At 45.0% G+C, this 19,595-nt stretch overlaps 7 protein-coding genes across 7 annotated transcripts; 5 read left to right on the forward strand and 2 right to left on the reverse strand.

The window, feature by feature from the left end:
* Positions 1 to 47: 47 nt before the first annotated feature.
* On the forward strand, positions 48 to 1,979 carry IL334_005108 (uncharacterized protein; the record flags this gene model as incomplete). Its single annotated transcript, XM_062936822.1, has 13 exons — positions 48 to 147; positions 227 to 267; positions 334 to 348; positions 411 to 424; positions 478 to 502; positions 565 to 585; positions 655 to 862; positions 937 to 1,073; positions 1,145 to 1,250; positions 1,319 to 1,441; positions 1,508 to 1,587; positions 1,638 to 1,690; positions 1,769 to 1,979. The coding sequence occupies 13 exons, from the start codon at positions 48 to 50 to the stop codon at positions 1,977 to 1,979; spliced, it is 1,134 nt and encodes a 377-aa protein (XP_062792873.1).
* A 305-nt stretch (positions 1,980 to 2,284) lies between these two features.
* On the forward strand, positions 2,285 to 4,361 carry IL334_005109 (uncharacterized protein; the record flags this gene model as incomplete). Its single annotated transcript, XM_062936823.1, has 10 exons — positions 2,285 to 2,308; positions 2,387 to 2,443; positions 2,519 to 2,563; positions 2,629 to 2,638; positions 2,729 to 3,248; positions 3,423 to 3,653; positions 3,736 to 3,867; positions 3,912 to 3,999; positions 4,072 to 4,276; positions 4,345 to 4,361. The coding sequence occupies 10 exons, from the start codon at positions 2,285 to 2,287 to the stop codon at positions 4,359 to 4,361; spliced, it is 1,329 nt and encodes a 442-aa protein (XP_062792874.1).
* A 1,226-nt stretch (positions 4,362 to 5,587) lies between these two features.
* Positions 5,588 to 6,274, forward strand: IL334_005110 (uncharacterized protein; the record flags this gene model as incomplete). Its single annotated transcript, XM_062936824.1, has 3 exons — positions 5,588 to 5,872; positions 5,961 to 6,108; positions 6,183 to 6,274. 3 exons carry the CDS (start codon positions 5,588 to 5,590, stop codon positions 6,272 to 6,274), a joined length of 525 nt encoding a protein of 174 aa, XP_062792875.1.
* A 1,966-nt stretch (positions 6,275 to 8,240) lies between these two features.
* Positions 8,241 to 9,998, forward strand: IL334_005111 (uncharacterized protein; the record flags this gene model as incomplete). The annotated part of the gene is made up of 1 exon (XM_062936825.1): positions 8,241 to 9,998. The coding sequence occupies one exon, from the start codon at positions 8,241 to 8,243 to the stop codon at positions 9,996 to 9,998; it is 1,758 nt and encodes a 585-aa protein (XP_062792876.1).
* A 460-nt stretch (positions 9,999 to 10,458) lies between these two features.
* IL334_005112 (uncharacterized protein) lies at positions 10,459 to 14,022 on the forward strand (the record flags this gene model as incomplete). The annotated part of the gene is made up of 12 exons (XM_062936826.1): positions 10,459 to 10,517; positions 10,574 to 10,937; positions 10,998 to 11,184; positions 11,233 to 11,525; positions 11,581 to 11,600; positions 11,655 to 12,298; positions 12,348 to 12,801; positions 12,852 to 13,008; positions 13,066 to 13,176; positions 13,234 to 13,573; positions 13,673 to 13,728; positions 13,777 to 14,022. The coding sequence occupies 12 exons, from the start codon at positions 10,459 to 10,461 to the stop codon at positions 14,020 to 14,022; spliced, it is 2,931 nt and encodes a 976-aa protein (XP_062792877.1).
* Positions 14,023 to 14,133: 111 nt separating this feature from the next.
* Positions 14,134 to 16,710, reverse strand: IL334_005113 (uncharacterized protein; the record flags this gene model as incomplete). Its single annotated transcript, XM_062936827.1, has 2 exons — positions 14,134 to 16,247; positions 16,302 to 16,710. The coding sequence occupies 2 exons, from the start codon at positions 16,708 to 16,710 to the stop codon at positions 14,134 to 14,136; spliced, it is 2,523 nt and encodes an 840-aa protein (XP_062792878.1).
* Positions 16,711 to 17,731: 1,021 nt separating this feature from the next.
* Positions 17,732 to 18,992, reverse strand: IL334_005114 (uncharacterized protein; the record flags this gene model as incomplete). The annotated part of the gene is made up of 5 exons (XM_062936828.1): positions 17,732 to 18,348; positions 18,421 to 18,524; positions 18,603 to 18,645; positions 18,706 to 18,830; positions 18,904 to 18,992. The coding sequence occupies 5 exons, from the start codon at positions 18,990 to 18,992 to the stop codon at positions 17,732 to 17,734; spliced, it is 978 nt and encodes a 325-aa protein (XP_062792879.1).
* Between the last annotated feature and the right edge of the window lie 603 nt (positions 18,993 to 19,595).

The following is a 19,595-nucleotide window of genomic DNA, read 5'->3' on the forward strand; positions in this document are numbered from 1 at the left end:
TTTGCCATCTTCATTCCAATCACAATAAGCAATTCGTGTCGATCACCATGACAGCTGATGATCCTCAGAAAGCTATCAAAGCGAGAGTAAGGAAATTATCAATAGTTTTGGGGATCAGTATCGCTTTCTTTGTAGTGGAGATTTCCAGTACGTACCCACTAATCCTTTTTTCTCTTCAAGATTTATGAGGTTAGATCGAGACTTATGTGTAGCTGATGACAAACAGTCGGATTCAAGACTGGAGCCTTGGCTCTTATAGCGGATGCTGTCAGTATATCTTTCCGCATTGCTTTGGTTATGTATCAAAAGTCAATAACTGATACATTTATATAGTTTCACTATCTGAACGTGAGCTGAGACTTCTTCATCTCGTTGTTAAAGATGTACTGATGAATGGTGCGATATCACAGGATATTGTCTCATAGTAAGCTCTGATTCTGCTTTCATTCGATACTTTCTAGCTGACCAAGTACACAGTGCTATAGCTTTAGTAGCTACCTTGGTTGGTAATCCTCAATCTGTTCATCCGATCATGACTGACATTTGAGAATGACGGGAAAAAAGTTGAGTAGTCGAGGAACAGGTGTGAGTACATCTTCCAATCCAAATAGAATCTCTGATATCTTCGCACTAATGGTACAATACCGTGTATAGCCCCCAGGATATACTTTTGCGTATAGAAGAGCTGAGATAGTAGGAGCTTTCTTCAATGCAAGTTTTCTGATCGCATTAGCTTTATCGATCTTTCTTCAATCGCTCGAACGATTCATCAATGTCCAAGATGTTGATCATCCGTTATGGGTAATGATTGTTGGATGTTGTGGTTTAGCTTTGAATGTTATCAGTATCTTGGTTGTTCATGGTAAGTATTCTATCCTCACTGAGACTTCCCAGTATGACATCGCTGATATAGTTTTTGTTCTGTGATTGTATCAGAACATGGACATGATCATGCAAAACAATCACAATCTAATTTCCCAGAAGAACCTTTAGATCTTGAATTATCGAGAATCAAAGCTCTTGCTACCTCAACGACGAACTTGAGAGGTTCAGGTGCTCCATTGAATGTAGATGTGAGCATGAGTACGAACTATTGTGGGAATTTGGAAATTTGAATCATTGTATTGACTTGGTGATGTTCTAGCATTCACAACATCACCATGCTCAGCAAACTGACGCCAAACAAGGATCTTCTCATAATCTCGGTTTATTAGGTGTACTCATCCACTTACTTGGAGATGCAGTCAACAGTATGTCCTCAAATGCTTTGTATCCAAACGATATCGTGAGGGATTGCTAACTAGTTGTAACGGAATAGACATTGGCGTTATCATAGCAGCTGCAATCATGTGGAAGACAACTTCTCCTTCTAGATTCTACGCTGATCCTGCTGTATCAATGATAATTTCGATATTGATATTCGCAGGTGCCATTCCGTTAGGTGAGTCGCTTTTTCATATTTGATCTCAATTCAAACAACCACTGATAAATCACATCCCTTATCCAGCCAAGAGGTCAGCTAGGGTTTTATTAGAAGCTGCACCTAAGAATATCAACCCAGATCTAGTTCGAGAAGACTTGATGACAGTAAGTACGACGGCAATGCCTGAATATGTCCATCTGCTGATGAAGTGTAGATACCTGGAGTCATTTCAATCCATGAATTACATCTATGGCATCTGACAGAAACGTAAGTTGGGATATTGCCCTTGATACTCTTTGCTCTGGCTAGAAGAATTGTTGATCCCAGGTCTATGATCGAAATTAGCGATGCTCTAGCGTCTTTCCATGTCAAAGTCGACGTGGATGATATCGAAGCTTGGAGACCAATAGAAAGGGAACTGAAATCGTGTTTTGCTGCTCAAGGAGTTACGCATGTAACGATTTCGCCAGAATTCAAGGTATCAGGAGATCTTGAGAGTATGGGAAGAAGAGATTTAGGGGAGAATGATAATGCTTGTTCCGTCGTTCCCACGTAGTGCTTTGAACCTCATGAACATATAGACATGGCTTCATGGAATGCATGGCATCCTTCTCGGATGTAATCATCAGCAGCAGTCCTGTCTTGGTATGTATGAATCCGGTAAGAAGAAGCAAGGATAAATCAAACGATAAAACTTGTAGAACATGTATTTGAGATGCAATCAATCGTCTTTGCACCGCGCGTCATTCAAGCTTGCAATGATCACGCACATCGTCTTCCTCATCCAACCTATCTTCAGTCTTCCAATTTGTCTCTCATCTCATCTTTTTCAAATAACGTTCTCATGTCATAAGAAGCATCATGAGCAACTCAAACTTCCTAGATGTGAGCTGCGTCCAATTTAGCGGTGAATATTTGGAGACGACTTCGCTGATGAAATACCCTCAATCACGAACTTCATAGAAAGCAATCGCGTTGGTTCAGAAAGCGATAGATGAAGATGTCAAGCAGAATTATGCAGTACGTGATACACTCTGCTCTTTGCTCTTTTAAGAGGAGGTCACGGAGAACGAGAGAGCTGATCGTTGAATATAGGAGGCATATAAGCAATATCAGGATGCGTTGGATTACTTCATGATGGTGAGTCACGTTAAGCTTCATCTACACTTACATCAATGATTCACGATGCTAACGTTCGTATATAGGCCATGAAATGTATGTTCTGCTTGGCTTGATCCGCCATCACATCTCATGCACAAGAACAAGAACAGGAATGCTGACCTCTTCTTTTGGTACACCTCACAGATGAGAAGAACGACAAGTTGAAAGAGTTGATCAGAAAGAAGTTTACTGAATATCTTGATCGAGCGGAAAAGTTGAAGGAGCATATAGCTAAATCAGAAGAGAAACGTACGAAAGCAAAAGTGGGAGTGAATGGAGGAGGTGGATCAGCAGCTGGTGGACCGGATGTCAAAGGGGATGGTGGGGGTGGTGGTGGTGGTAATGAAGGAGATGATCCTGAAATCAAGAAACTAAGACAAGGATTACAAGGTGCCATTTTATCTGAATCGCCAAATGTACAATGGGATGATGTGGCTGGATTAGCTCAAGCTAAAGAAGCTTTAAAAGAAGCTGTCATATTACCCATAAAATTCCCACAACTCTTCACGGGTAAAAGAACCCCTTGGAGAGGTATCTTACTTTACGGACCCCCAGGAACAGGTAAAAGTTTCTTGGCAAAAGCTGTAGCAACAGAAGCGAAAAGTACTTTCTTTAGTGTATCAAGTAGTGATTTGGTATCAAAATGGATGGGTGAATCTGAAAGGTGAGATCAAGTCTCCTCCTTGTCTCTCTCCTTTTTCCACAGACGTGGAATTATCGCAAGGTGGAAATGGGAGGCACGAACTCCGCGATATGGAACACGATAGAGGTATCAGAGATGTAGCTGAGAGGACATCTGGTATGATGACGTCCGGAATATGCTGACATTTTGCCAAAGACTTGTGAAGCAACTCTTCCAGATGGCAAGAGAACAAAAACCAGCAATTATCTTCGTTGATGAGATTGATTCGTTGACGGGTACAAGAGGAGAAGGAGAATCGGAAGCTTCAAGGCGGATCAAAACAGAATTCCTGGTACAGATGAATGGTGTAGGAAATGAAGAAACAGGTGTATTAGTCTTAGGAGCAACGAATATCCCATGGCAGTTAGATCCTGCCATCAAACGAAGGTAAGCTGCATATCATCTTCGGTGGTCTCCCTTCGTAGGCAGCTCAGGCGTAACCGGAGCGGGAAGCTGATACCAAGCATAGATTCGAAAAACGTATCTATATTCCACTTCCTGATGTGCAAGCAAGACGACGGATGTTTGAACTGAATGTTGGCACCACACCGCATGGGTTGACGCCTAAAGATTTTATGACTCTTGCTGAACACACGGACGGGTGAGTTACGAGAACGAAGAATCCAGCTAATACCGATAACACAGCTACTCAGGAAGTGATATTGCGGTGATTGTCAGAGACGCTTTAATGCAACCTGTCAGAAAAGTATTATCTGCGACACATTTCAAAGAGGTGAGTCATGAACCCCACAAACACCGTCAAGTGTAGGCAATGAACATTGCGCTTGGCTGACCTTGATCATAGGTTGAATCCGATGGTAAAATGAAACTCACGCCTTGCTCTCCTGGAGATCCGGCTGCTGTAGAGAAGGGCTGGACTGATGTGAACTCGGAAGAGCTACTAGAACCTTTATTGAGTGTAAAAGATTTCGAGAAAGCCATCAGTGTAAATAGACCTACAGTCACACAAGCGGATATCACAAAACACATCGAATTCACAAATGAAGCTGGTACGTTCTCACATCCTCTCTCCCTATGATTGTGTTCCTGGAATGCTGATGTTACTGGTGGTCTGTAGGTGGTGAAGGAGCGTGAGAGATACCATACCTTTAGTTTATCTGTTGCCAAAATGAGTTTCAAATGTACAGCATGACTATTCTACCTCAATATCATTATGCAGGCTCCTCCTGTCGTACTCGAAGACTGCCCCTGTCGTCATGAGATCCGCATTCTATGTACTATCCCACTATGCAGTCCTATTCGAGTTTAGCATTTCACCCCGCTCAGATACCAAAAGCGGACACGCTGTCTTATTTGCACAGCATCGAACTGACATCTGAATGCCCCTAGGAGGACAAAACCATATGGTCCATCGAGTCCTTGAATGCCCACATTTTCCACCTATTCAGCAGCTTACCATGCATGTTAGATCTCTCCCAGGTAGACGGATCGGGATGTTCAGAGGCTGTGAAATGGGCAATGTTCCTCTCCGGACCGATGAATAACGAGATTGAGTTTGGAAGATATGATTTAAACTATCACTTGACTCGCAATCCGGGATGTACCTAACTAAATCATACAGATCACCAAGGCGATGCACGCTTGACGACAGTTTACCCCAGGAGTGAACAATTAATAATAGTCCTCTAGTACTCGTATGCATAGCGAACAGCTGCAGGAGAACATCATCCAGCGTACGTCATCAAGTCTCACACCAAAGCAAAAGTAGCTATTTTGGGGTTGGGTCGAAGGTAGGTGTGTTCCGAGGTGAGACAAGTGAATTTCATAGGACCCCGTAACGAGTAATAATCAATGAAATCCTATCACCTGATGAAATATATATTGATTGCCGAAGATCCATCTTGTACTGACTAGTTCATCATTTCGTTCGTATTCAAGTATCATACACAGCATTTGCATCGCATTCACACCGAAATCTGAATACCGACAGGCAAAAAAGGGCCTGCTTGCCTGCTTGTGAAACAAAATCAAGAGACGATAATCATTCCCTATGAGGCACTAAAGTTGATCATGCGGTCAGAAGAAACGTATCTCCTTCAGACGATCTGGATAGAAGAGGAGGACGACCTGATGGATGATGTTGAGAGTCATGTGCGGATCATGGTGGTCGGTCGTACAATGCGGACAAGGTGATATTGGCAACGACTTTGACAGCCTTGGAAACGCCTATAAAAGGTGACGATTTGAACTGTCGATTCCAAGTTGAATCATCCCCACTCGTCTTCACACTTTTCCACTATCAAACTTCAGACATCCTTTGATTACTAAATCAAACCCAAATATCCCACTTTCATATCACAATGTTAGCTTCACTCGCACTTGTCCTTCTTCCACTTCTCGGTTTGACTGCTGCTGCTCCCACCAAGAGATACAATGGTGTCCAAATCGTCTCTGGTCGAGATGGTAAATGTCTTGGTGCAGCACCCAAAACCGGTTCTGGTTCAGCTGTAACCAGCGTCGCTTGTACCGGTACTAGCTATGCCACTTTATGGGATATCAACCCTGGATCAGGAAGTGTAGTACTTCACGGTACAAACTTGGCTTTAGATGCAGGTAGCACTCCAGGTAACAATGGAGCTCTCAAGGTAAGTTTCAGAATCTATCTATCTGATCCGGTGAATCCAACGCAATCTTCATAGAGTATAGCATTGACATATGAGATACGATTATCAGGTCTGGACTTCATACCCCGGGTTATATCAGCAAACTTGGTACTTGACTGGTGATAACAGAATCGCTATTACTGGCGGTAACCAATGTCTTGATGAAGGTACCAACGGAGTTCAAACTTATCAATGTACTCCCGGTAACACCAATCAAGGTAAGTTCTCTTTCCTCTTTCCTTTACATCTCGGGGCCTCATCCAGTATGATTACTGACGTCGTGCTTTGATAGTATTCACCATTGGCGGTGGTGGACCCAGTCCATCAAGCAGCGCTGTACCTTCCAGCTCTTCTTCTCCACCTCAATGTACTTGCCCCACTTAAGTCAGAGTAGTCAAACAGTGAATCAGACTTGAACTTGTCTTGCGTTTGTTCAAGCGGTATCTTCGCATGATGGCCTCTTTCTCTTCGTGTAGTACTTTCTCTTGTAGCCATTACCAGAAACTATGGACAATCAATCAAATTAGGTATAATAAGTCGTTCATGCAACAAGTGTCATGCAATTCCTCGTAGAATCATGCAGTCTCAAACATCCTCCATCCATACAACTTCTCCATATCCAGACAACCAAAAGACGACTCGGGAAGTGAGGGCACGTGTTGCAATCTGTCTTCTTTGGCCCTATTGCCTCCACACAGATTGTATGAGCGCCGTTTCAGGCATGGTAAATTAAGTACATTTCAGGTTGCGATAATTTCAGGTTATGAGGCCTGGAACCTACGAGTAGTTCGCATCGCAGGTCACTGTATCAATCTTGTACCTGATTGTCCTTCCATGCACCCAGGTAGGGAACAGAGATTTTTGTCGGTCTCCGTTGAGGTCTGCGCTCAAAATGTACTCACCTGGTTCAGCCTCTCCCACATGTCCAGATGCCAGTGAAACCCTTTCCCGTCAAGGCGTTAATAACACTTACCCAATTCCTGGCCTCGGCTTACCGGTCCGCTAATGTGAATCCACATGTATGTTGGGTTGATACACCTCTGATCTCACCATGTGTAAGTGCCAATCAGTCAACAGCGAAGAAACGCGTGAACGGTCAACCGCGAAGGCGGTTACCAATCCGCAGCCTTCCCGTCAGCCATCGAGTTCCTTCCGAATAAAATAGGCAACGGCTTGTTTTCTTCTGTGAGTCACAATAGTTTTGGGGGTTTCATCGATTTAGACCGAGCCGAATAGTGCAGCCGTTCATATGAGCCGTCCGTACCACGTGCATACGTTCCACATGCACATGCATGCATGTTACCTCAAGATGATCTGCATTCGATATGACACTATATTCTGCAGATCGATCGGCTTTCGGAAAGGTGCTATTTTAAGAGCTATTCTCAATAAAATCCCAATCCGTTTTGCTTATACAAAACAACTCTGTTCTTTGTTCGAATGTTCCTGGAATAGATTCACGATGAGAACAAACCGAATAGGCTATCAGTAACGTACAGGTTTTTCAAGATGTAACGCTGCCAATCCCTGACCGCGAATTCGAATGGTAAATCCGACAAGATTCAGCCGAAGCTTGAATCGATGCTACAAGGGGTAGAGTCTTCATTAGATGATAATCCCGATGAAAGGTTTCAGCCGCAGTGACATTGACGTCGTCAGAGAAGGAGTTTACCTGTTCCGAGACACGGCTTAAAGAGCATCTGCCTAAATAAGCATTTTGAGTCCCACATGTACGGTTATGTCGTATCCACATTTCAACATAGGGACAAGGAATGTCTCGGGACAACTTCATGACATTTAGCTCCGGTACTGGGGTTTTATGATTCTCTCTTTCTTCTTCCCAGCTGGTAAACAGACGAAAATATTCCTTCAGGGTATCAGCCAAAACACAAAAAGCATTTTCTGGTTCAGGCACCCGGGGATTTTCAGGTACCCTATAAACAGGCACCGGCTCACGTATTCCCAAAGACCCATTGAAAAATTTGATAGCGTAAGGGGGCAAGGTTACAACCAGAAGAAAACCTCAGGAATTGGTGACAGCTGTCATGGTGATAGTTTAGCGATACGCTCCGAGGTTTGCGGCTGCCGGGTCCCGAACTTACATGTCAGAATGAGAACAAGGATAAAAGATGTCAGTATCCTACAGAAGCAGTGTCCACATATATAAAGACGAACATCCTGGATGATAATCCCTCTTTTCTCTTTTTTTCTTTTTCTTTTCTCCACCCAACATCTCTCAGATACCGACGACCCAATACTTCTATAGTTCCCAGGCCGCTTCCTCTATCGCCCAACCCATCCCTTCACGACCTCATCGAGTATTCTTAACTTCGACTAATCCTCCCTTACAATGATTGCTTCTACCCTTCTTTCCTTGGTTCTCGCCATGGGCTTGGCTAATGGTGCCGCCATCGAGAAACGAGGTGGACAAAATTACCTCCAACAAGCTCAACAAGGTGTCGGCTCACTCCCTTCCGGTTGGGCTGCTCAAGGTTGTTACACCGATGGTTTCTCCTGGAGCACATTGGACAAGGTCTCCACCACTTCTTACACCTCAATGACTTACGAAAAATGCACTTCTTACTGTTCCGGTAAAGGATACTCTTACGCTGGTTTGGAATCCGGTAACACTTGTTACTGTGCCAACACTATTAACTCACGAGCCACCCTCAGCGCCTATGGCCACTGTCAGACTTGGTGTTCCGGTAATTGGGGACAAGATTGTGGTGGTGCTTATTACATAAACGTCTTGTATAAAGCCCCTACACCAGCTACCCCATCTTCCAAGTCATCTGCCTCTGCTTCCAGCTCTTCCACCTCATCTTCCGCTGCCGCTTCCTCAAGTGCTTCATCATCAGCTGCCCCATCGTCATCCTCTTCGTCGGCAGCTGCCTCATCCAGCTCTTCTTCAGCTGCAGCTTCTTCCAGTGCGTCTTCGTCAGCTGCAGCTTCTTCAAGTGCTTCCTCATCAGCAGCTCCCTCATCGTCGGCATCTTCAGCAGATGCTTCATCTTCTGCCTCATCCTCTGCTGCCTCGTCATCAGCATCGTCTTCCGCTTCATCCTCCGCCTCCGCATCCTCTACTTCCTCAAGCGCTTCTGCCTCTGCTACCCCCTCCGCCCCTGCGCTTCCTTCTGGATGGTCCAACACCGGTGTATGTATCGCTGAAGTAGCTGGTCGAGCCCTTACCGGTGCGCACTATACCGATGCCGCTATGACTCAAGCCAGCTGTGCTGCTTTCTGCTCCGCCAACGGCTACACCCTTGCTGGTATTGAATACTCAACTGAATGTTGGTGCGGTAACATCCTCACCAACACCGCTTCCCTTTTCAAGACATCTGCTGCCTGTACCATGAAGTGTGGTGGTGATTCGACTTCTATTTGTGGTGGCGGTAACGCTCTTACTCTTATAGCCTCTCAAACCGCTATCAGCACACTCTCAGCCGATCTCACCTACAAACCAGTCGTACTCCCCCCTGGATGGTCCGTCGCCTCAACTGCTTGTGTCGCCGAAGGTACAAGTGGCCGAGCTCTTGCATCCGCCACTTGGTCCGATGACTCTATGACTATCGGGTCATGTCTCGCTTTCTGCCAAGGAAAGGGCTTCCAATACGCCGGTATCGAATATGGAAGAGAATGTTACTGTGGTGATTCGCTCTCCAACGGCGCTTCCCTCAGCCTTCCATCTACCGCTTGTACCAAAACATGTGGAGGTGACAGCGCTACCACATGTGGTGGAGGTAACGCTCTTCAGCTCTACAACAATCCAGCCCTTGCTCTCAAACTCATCACTACCAACTCATACTCATACCAAGGATGTGTTCAAGAAGTCAGTGGTCGAGCCCTTGCCGGCGATGCTTTAGTTGGAGAGAACATGACAGTCGAAATCTGTACTTCGTTCTGTCAATCCGAGGGTTTCCAATATGCCGGTCTCGAATACGGTCAAGAATGTTACTGTGCTAATGAGTTCTCAAACGGGGCTTCTGCCTTGAGTTTATCAACTCAATGTAACATGGCTTGTGCTGGTAACTCTGGTGAGAACTGTGGTGGTCCCAACGCTATCGCTCTTTGGAGTAACAGTGCTTTGACCGCCGTCAGTGTGTTGTAGTAGTTGTGTACGGTAATTAAGTCTTCCCCCTTATAGTTATATATACTAGATACACGACTTGATATAACTGTTCTCCTCTTGGGTTTTAAGTGATTCTCCTTCGAAGTATAATATGCATATGAAGATATTTCCGAATTCTCTAACCTTCCATGACTCTGCACTTAGCAAACTGTCAAATGCCTGTGATTTGGTAAGAGGTAACCGAGTCCCTGTGAATATATGTATCGCGGCTAATCCGGCTCGATATCCTCGTTATCTTTTTACCAAAAATACAACATCTGCCTTTGCATGATAGCGCTTCTTATTTCTTATTGACAAGTGCAGTCGGCGCTAATTATAAAGTCATATCAGATAGTGGGTTCAATATGAATACGCAAAACCAGAGAACATATATATGACAGATGGTCGATTCGTATCGCATTCCTCTTCTTCAACATAGCAGATAAATCCATTACGAAACATGTCCAATAGCGCAACAAGCCAGTATCGTGTTGGAGTGGACGTAGGAGGTACCAATACGTGAGTTTGATTGTAGTACACATCAGTATGGAATGCTCACCTTGTTCTGCTTGTAGCGATGCGGTAATTCTTGATATCACTCCCGGCTCTCAGCGTCCAGTATTGGCAACTCATAAAGCTCCCACTACACCTGATATCACTTCAGGAATTCAAAATGCTATCAAAGAAACCCTGTCAAAAGCTGAGATCGACAAACACAGCATCCAAGCGATATCTATCGGTACCACTTCTTTTGTCAACAGTCTCATAGAGCGAGATGCATCAAAGCTACAACGGGTAGCAGTCATTCGTCTTGCAGGACCATTCAGTAGACTCGCTCCTCCTTTTGTATCATTCCCCTACGAGCTGCGTCACGTTCTTGAAGGTCCCTGCTTCTTTGCTGAGGGTGGTTTACAGGTAGACGGATCCGAAATTTCATCGGTAAGTACTTGTTAATCTTGATTCTCTCTACCAAAGCACACACTGACCCGGATTTTTCAGGTCGATCCTCTTGAGATAAGAGGGATATGTGAGGAGATCAAAAAGCAAGGCATCAAGGCAGTCGCTGTATCAGCTTGCTACTCCCCAATTGACCGCACTATCAAACAAGAAGAATTAGTGAGAGAGATCATCAATGCTGAGCTGCCGGGCGTAAAGGTTTCCATCAGTAAAGAAGTTGCAAATATCGGTGAGTTCATTCGTATTATTCTGTTACTGTACTGAAACCTTGGATTAGGCTTGCTCCAAAGAGAAAATGCTACTATACTCAACGCTGCCCTCCTGGACTTTGCGCAAACTACAGTTGCTGGCTTCGAAGAGTCAACTCGTGCCCTTGAAATCTCATGCCCTCTGTTCTTAACATCGAACGATGGTACCCTGATGACCTGTGAGATGGCAACCAAATTCCCTATCAAGACTTTTTCAAGCGGACCAACCAATTCCATGCGTGGAGCCAACTTTTTAGCTAATCTGGGAGACGAGGATAGGAAGAAGGAGACCGCGTTGGTGATGGATGTCGGAGGTACTACAGTGAGTCTCCTCTCAGACCACTCAAAATATGATACTTTTGCTGATCTTCATTTAGACTGAAATTGGTGTATTGCTGTGAGTTTGAACGACCGCTTTTCCGTATTCAATGATATGCTGACAACCGTATAGCCCTACTGGATTCCCTCGTCAGGCTTCCGCTTACCATGAGCTTTGTGGTGTCCCTCTCAATTTCTCCATGCCCCATGTATACTCAATTGGTTTGGGAGGTGGATCTAAGGTCAGAAAAGACAGTGATGGAAGAGCAACTGTCGGTCCAGATTCTGTTGGCTATAAGATCCTTGACCTTGGTCTTGCATTTGGAGGAGATGTTTTCACTGCTACCGATGTCGTCGTCGCTGCAGGTCGAACAAAATCAATTGGTGATCCTGAACTTGTGAAGAATATCCCCAGCGAAGATGTGTCAGCTGCTCAAGAAAGGATCCAGCAAATGCTGGAAGCCGCCGTTGATTCTATGAAGACCTCTGCTCAAGATGTTCCGGTATACCTTGTCGGTGGTGGTGCCATTTTGGTACCAGATCAGCTCAAGGGTGTCAGCAAGGTCCACCGATTCCCATTCTACGACGCAGCCAATGCCGTCGGTGCTGCGTGTGCTCAGATCTCTGGAGTCATTGACACGTTTGAAGACACTTCAAAGCTTTCTGTAGAAGAAGTACAAAAGATCGTAGAAGCAAGAGCTATCGATAAAGCTGTCGCTGCAGGAGCGAGCAGAGAAACAACGACAATTGTAGAAAGCGAGGCTATTCCTATTGCATGTGAGTGAGATTCTGCATGAATGAAGCTGATTGTTCGCAGATGCCACAGGTCGTTGTAGATTCTACGTCAAAGCAGCTGGTGAATGGACTGGAACAGCTACTTCTGAACAAAACGAGTCGACCTCGGTACAGGAGACAAGCAGAACTTGGGATGTCAAATCAGCTGCTAAACCAGTTTCAGCCGCAAACGCGGGCAGGCAGATCCCAAACAAAGACATCACAATTACAGCACAAGATATTCTGGACTACAAGCCAAAAGTCGAAAATGGAGAATGGACTCTCTCAGAATACGATATCGAGTGGATATCTACAGGGTGTTACATCTTAGGTACAGGTGGTGGAGGAAACCCCCACGGTGTATACCTCGCCTTGCGAGAGATGTTCCGTGCTGGAGCTACTGCCAAGGTGATTGATATCAAATCCCTTGATCCAAACAAGGTAGTCATGTATGGTGGAGGGATTGGAAGTCCAGAAGTAGCAGCTGAGAAGCTCATGTCAGCAGGGTAAGCATTATTGTTCTTCCGGAATTTTTCATGGCTAACCATTTCAATAGTGGAGGAAGAGCGGTAAATTCATTGCTCAGGTATATGGGTCAAGACAACTTAGGTGCTTTGGCAGCAATCGAGATTGGTGGAGGAAATGGTATGGTTGGAATGGTTGTTGGAGCAACTACAGATTTGAATGTACCTGTCATCGATGGTGACTTTATGGTAAGCACAAAACAGGTTCTGATCTTGAATGACTACTAATGAGGATTACCTACGTAGGGTCGAGCATATCCCACCGGCTGGCAGACTACTGTCAATGTGTACGCCAAAGACAATCAAGGCAAAATGAGTCTTCCGTGCATTCTAAGTAGTGGTGACGGCACCGAATTGGTGTGTACAATCTATCTAGATACTTACTGACGCGGCTGGCGCTCATAACAAGCTTAGATTTTGACAAAAGCTAAACACTACAAAGAGATCGACAATGTTCTTCGAGCGGCATGTATGGAAATGGGAACCAGTGCTCAAGTAGTAGCTCGTCCATTGACCAAAACCGAATGCGAACAAGCTCTGATCAGGAATACTGTCTCTCAATCATGGCGTGTTGGACGAGCTGTTGCTTTGGCAAATAAACAAGCTGACGTCGACAACATCGGATCGATCTTGGTAGACGCGTTGGGAGGACCTAAAGCCGCTCGAGTACTATTCGAGGGAAAGATCGTGCAAGTAGGAAGAAGGATCCACAAGGGGTTCAGTTACGGAGAAATTGAGATCCATGCTTTGGCCGGTGGAGATACAACGGAAGACTCAGAACATCCCAAAGAGAAGTTCAGGGGCGTGATGAAGAGTGAGTAAATGCTTCAAGTATACCAGCTGATATTCCTAGTTCCTTTCAAAAACGAGAACTTACTCGCTGAGCATACCGTGGACGGTAAAACCGAGGTAAGTAAGGAACCAGACCTTGTAGACACAGCTGATATGCTTCTGTAGATCATTTGTGGTGTTCCCGATTTGATCTCAGTCCTGGATGCTCAAAATGGGACTGCACTTGGTACACCAGAGTACAAGTATGGTCTCCGAGTGATCGTCATTGGTATCACAGCTGCACCACAGTGGACCGATACTCCTCGTGGTCTGGAATTGGGCGCTTTGCCTGCTTTCGGCTACGACATCCCTTACTCTCCTCTGGGCACATATGTCAAACCACTAAGTGTTATCGAAGAATATTCTACGTGAGACGACGAAAGGAGTATGTTGAAATAGAAGATAGATTTGAATGCATTGTATGATGAATTTTTCCCACATTTCCTATCAATACATCCTTTTTGGCTATAGAAATACATATACTCAGATTGATATAATAGATAATTCGTTCCTTGCCCATAGGAAGCCTTGCACGAAATCCTTCTGATTTTGCTGGTCATTTTCATCGATGTAATCCTTGACAAGCTCTGAAATGATTGCTAGTTGTTCATCCACGATCCGTGAAAGTGAGCCTTGGTCTCGCTCTTCTCCCAACATATTATTAATGACCCTGGACCCATGTACGCCTTTACACAAAGCTAGACTAACCCCGAATATATATGAGGAGTTCGTGTAAGGCCGTGATCGCAAATCAAGCAGTTTTGCGCAAAACTCATTTGTCCTCCTATCAGTGGTATCGCGCGCGATTTGCTGGATATCATCAGCGTTTGGTATATTACAAACTTGATCCAATTTCTCTCCTAGCTCCCAGAGTCCAATCATATCTCCCTCTTGTCTTGTGAGATCGAGATCATCGGTGCCTGCACATATATCTTCCGGAAGATGTAGAGCCCCAAACCCAAGTTGTGATCGAAGAAGACGAAGGGAGAACATGCCCAGCGGAGTTGCAAAGCGAGAAGGTTGAAGAGGGAAACATTCGAAAAGCGATGTGGATACATACCAAATCGAACGTAGGCGTGAATATTCCAGAGCTATCTCATCTGTTTCAAACATAGGCTGGGTTATGAGATCTTCAGAACTGACTCTTTCGGATAGCTGTGTTGTGGACATTGGGTTGACATCGTGTATGGTCCAGAGATCTCGAGTTCGTTCTTCGAAAGGGGTAGCGGGTGGGTTAAATCCCTTCTGGGCGGCAGCGCTTCTTCCTACGAAGCGTTCATACGTTCCTTCCGATGTGATTCGAGGCTGTAACGAACGGATCCAATTTTTGACAATATCCGATTCCATACCGGTGAAAGCTCCAAACATCTTTCCTCCCCATTCAAGATCTTGGACAAAGCGACTTCGAGAGGTGTCTCCGGGTACTACAAATGGCCTCTTGGTGGCGAGAGCACGAATAAAAGATAAAGCTCTAGTTTCAGATATTGTCCGAGGGTCCAACCATTGTTCTACAGTCTCACCTCCTATTCGCATTTTCGAAGTGCAATGCATTTTCTCCGCGGCACCTGCTTTTTTGACGATCACATTGACGAGTTTGGATTCTGCAGGAGTGACTGGTGGGGTTTGTGATGATCGTGGTTGCCAATGTATGATAGAATCAGATTTCCTGACTGGCTCGAACTCGATTGGTCCGCTGGGTGTAGTTGGAAGGCCTTCGGCGAGGATATATCCCACTTGTATCCTCCTCCATATATTGTGCATGGCTTGATCTCCATCCCTCTCTCTGACGCCTTCCAAATACCGTTCTACAGCTATACGTGCCATAGCAGAATGACCAGAATCAGCATTGTCAATCGTGACATGGATAGCAAAATAGTAATTGTCAATATCCAACTCTTTCAGTTCCCTCGCGGTGATGAGGAGATGATATGGTAGCGACTCATAAGCCATGTTGAAACCAAGCGCTTCGGGGAAGAAGTCTTGGGAAGAAGCGAGAAGTCCAATACACTGCTGTGCAATAGCTGCTTCCCAACAACGAGGAACACCTTGATTGTCTTCAAGACCATCAAACCCTCGAACATATCCAGAGGAAGTCTGATCGTCCGGTGTCAATTTTCCAGCGCTAATCTTATTAAGCAGCTTCTCGTACAGGTAGATGTGATTCTTCTCCAAATCGCCATCTCCAAATTCTTCCGATATGACTTGCCACGCCATTTTACTGATTGATCTTTCTAATTGACCGCCAGTGCTCTGACCTTTTGTCTGAGGCAAGCAAGAAGCCCTACCAGTACCTATTCCTAATATCCCTCCAAGCCAACCACCGTCGACGTATTTCACCACTCCAGCTAATCTGAGCCACTCCAAAGCGAACTCCGTCGTAGGGAACATTTCTCTTGGTCCACCAGCTTTGCGTCTCTCCAGATACGCTTCATATCTAGAAGTTGCTGAGCGATGCGATGTTTGAAGAAATGCGCGGAGAGAAGTTGAGTCGTAAGTAGAGAGTGAAACGATGGTATCGTACGGATTACTGAGAGCTTCAGACATGGTTTGATCGAAGAGACCTATCAGGCGTTGTCGTGCTTCCGGAATAACGTCTGCTATATATGAGCATTTACCACCAGGGAAGACAATGTCATATGATTTTGACTCACCTCGATGATCTTCCAGATTTTGCATTTTCCAGTACAGCTTCTTGTCTCTCACCATGCGCTCTCTTTCTGTTTGGGTCGCAAGATCTGCCAGTCCGCTAAGATCGGGGAATGCGGCTAAGTATGGCTTCACAGGTTGCTCCGCATTGTCTTTTGTTGAAGATGGATCAATTGAGGCTGAGGTATTGTTATAGGACTTCGGTGGATATGGTTGTGTCTGAGGGCGTTGTCTATGAGGGGCTTTTAGTGCACGAACAGTGAGAGCAAAAGCGGCGATGGATAGCAAAAGCCAAGCGGCTTGACTATAGATCTGACCATCGTTCTCTAGAAGAGGGATCAAGTTGAGTCGAGGTCTAGATGGCAAGGTTCGATCGACGATGCTTGAGGAGACTACAGTACGGGAAGCATTCATTGCTGATAAAGTCATTTTCACACAAGATTCATACCAATAGAACCGTTCTAATTAATGAACATTACATGGGCCTGTCCAGCTTATAAACATTACCGAAGAGACAATTTTCTTGTGTATTCAAAGTGTCCTCGATGCTGGTTTTTGATTCGATCTGCATCGATTCAATGACCACATCTCTCCAACTGTCGTTTGTTTTCGCCATTTCAGCAGAGTCTTCGCGATCTAAAGAGGGAATAATCCAGCTGGGATTGACGTCAAAACGGAAACGGAAGGGTAGAACATTATTTCGATGGGAAAGTCTGATCAGATGACCTGTTTGTGCGCACTTTTGCAGGAATCAGGAATCTCGCTTAGAACTTCTTACCCCGAGCTTCTGGAATCAAGAGAAGCCCTGGTATTGCGGGGCATCGTCAGATCGTTACGGGAACCGGCAAGAAATGAGAGACGTAGACGCGGCAGGAAGGAAGGCTTTTTCACGTAAAAATGCAAAAAATATGATCAGGGAGAAAAACGTCATTTCGAGACCAAGAATCCGGAGAAGTATGTCATGGTTATATTGGTCGTGGTTATGACCTTACCCTAAGGTATGTGTTTCACATCGTAATTGGAAAAAACAGGTTTCCCATGCAGATCGTTTCATGCTCGCTGGATGTCCGAATTGGCTGGCATCATTAGAAATGACTATCATCATCGTCGCTGGCGGATGGTCAGCAGTAAATCTTATCACACCGTTTTCCGTACATTTCAATTGATAACACTTCGTAGAAATACGGTATCAACTCCGATGAGTCTTCGCAAACTCGCGGTGAAGAACAGAGATTGATCTCCGACAACTTCGATCACGAGCAGCGTGATTGTAAAATCCAGGAAAGCTGATGCCATCGCAGATTTGGCCATTCACAGGTCTCGTGTTTTTGTCCTAACGCCTAAGAACTGCTGCATGCATGAATACCTTTTTTTTTCAATCGTTAACAACAACCAGTGTTATGTAAATGCTAAACCTGACTAATCTTCCACCTGATCAATGTGACATAGCAAGTCTTCTTCTCTTTCTCCTCTTGCAAGCTCGATCACTTGTAGACGCATCTGTTGTTTGCTCAGCAAACGCAGCGACAGGCTTTGTCCAGCCTCCATGTCCTCCCCAACTTCCTCTTGAGGCCGAGCTACCTTGAATCTGGGAAGTCGCAGAAGTCGTGGAAGCTCCTATTGCGGCCGACGGAGTTGTCGCCAAGGTTTGTGTGGTAGGGGAGGAAGATACCAACGATGAAATCATAGAGCCAGCAGTACCTGGGTTATATTCACTAGCAGAACCAACGGATTGAGAAGCCGGATTGCTAACTTGTGTAGCAGGATTGGCAGCTTGACTTGTTGATGGAGTGGTAATTGCGGCTGATAGATATGCAGAGGAAGATTGGGCTCCTCCCCCAAGGATGGTCGAAGTGCCAATTGTCGCTGAAGAGGCGACAGGGGTAGTTGTGTTGACAGTGACACCAGTCCCACCACCTTGTCTCCACGCTGCAAGGGATCCATCTACTTCAGACGAGTATCCCGGACCGATAATCTGATCGGATATTTGGTACGTGAACCCCGACGGATTCAAGCAGCTGACTCCATCACCCATCTCGATCGCTGCGGCCGCTATAGTACATGGAATTTGATGGTCGAATATGTCAGAGGCAATTCCATTGTAATTTGAACAAGAAGACTTACCACCAAAATCGACTTTGTCAACTCCGCAACCACCGCAAATGTCACCTATAAACAAGGGACCTTCCGAGAAGGTGACAGGAGCTCCGTTCTGCATGATTGTCACTCTGAAACACAGGGTCAGTGATCGTCAGTCTTTAACACTGCTTGTAAATATCATGATGATCTTAAGACAATGAATTCACTCTGCTCCACATTTGTCCCGAGAGAAAAGGCCGATATTAACAGCTAGGTTCAAATCGTCATTTACTGATTCGATTCCTGTCCAGAGGAGAATTAGCTACATACCGACTATTCTTGATGAACCCAATGAAGCAGCAGAATAACCACAAGCGTTGGTTCCACCATTCATTCCCGATGTACCAACTGCAGCTGAACCTTCGCCATTGCATTGAAATTTCAAATCATAATAGCTGTATGCCAATGAATTAACACATACATCACTCGGTAACGCTAGCGGACCAAGGGTAACGACAAATAACTTACATGGTTCCATCAGAGACTGAAGAAGAGTACTCAGCATAAACCAAGTAAGTCTTCAAAACAAGAGAGAGCAATACAAAGCTGCTGAGCATTGTGCGGTCAATTGAGAGTTTAGTACAAAGGAGTGTATGCGTCTACTGTTTGACTGTTCATACACAAGTGTCGGCAACGATATGTAAAAAATTGTGGTAAAGTAGTGGAGCTAGTTTGAAGGGATCGGTGCCAGACCAAGAGGGATAAATGATGCGATTAAGATAAGGATATAGAATGAACAACCCATTTCATTAAGCTTTGAAAGGGGTATTTATACAACTCAAATCGAAAACGAATCGCCGAGGTGCAATTCGGTAGGCGATACTCCCTCCTGAGAATCAAAGGTATACTCGAGATCTGCATGAAATGAAGGTAAGGAGAAATGTCACACTCGTTATTGATCAAAGGCTGCAACCTTTTATTGATTTTGGTATCACCTTCGTTGGACCTCGGACTTTCAGGACGAATCAGTAAGAAAGGAAACATTGTGGAAAAAGAACGAACGACAGGGATTGAGCTATTCAACGGGACACAGACCATCATTGGCGATTGTCAGGTAAGTAGTAAAGGTATCAATCAAAGGATCTGCTTGCTAAGATCGATCTAACTCGAAGACGAAAGACTGATGTGGAAGCGATAGGCAAATCGTTGAACCTATGGTT

Source organism: Kwoniella shivajii, chromosome 6 (genome assembly GCF_035658355.1).
Source record: "Kwoniella shivajii chromosome 6, complete sequence".
Taxonomy (NCBI): Eukaryota; Fungi; Basidiomycota; class Tremellomycetes; order Tremellales; family Cryptococcaceae; genus Kwoniella; species Kwoniella shivajii.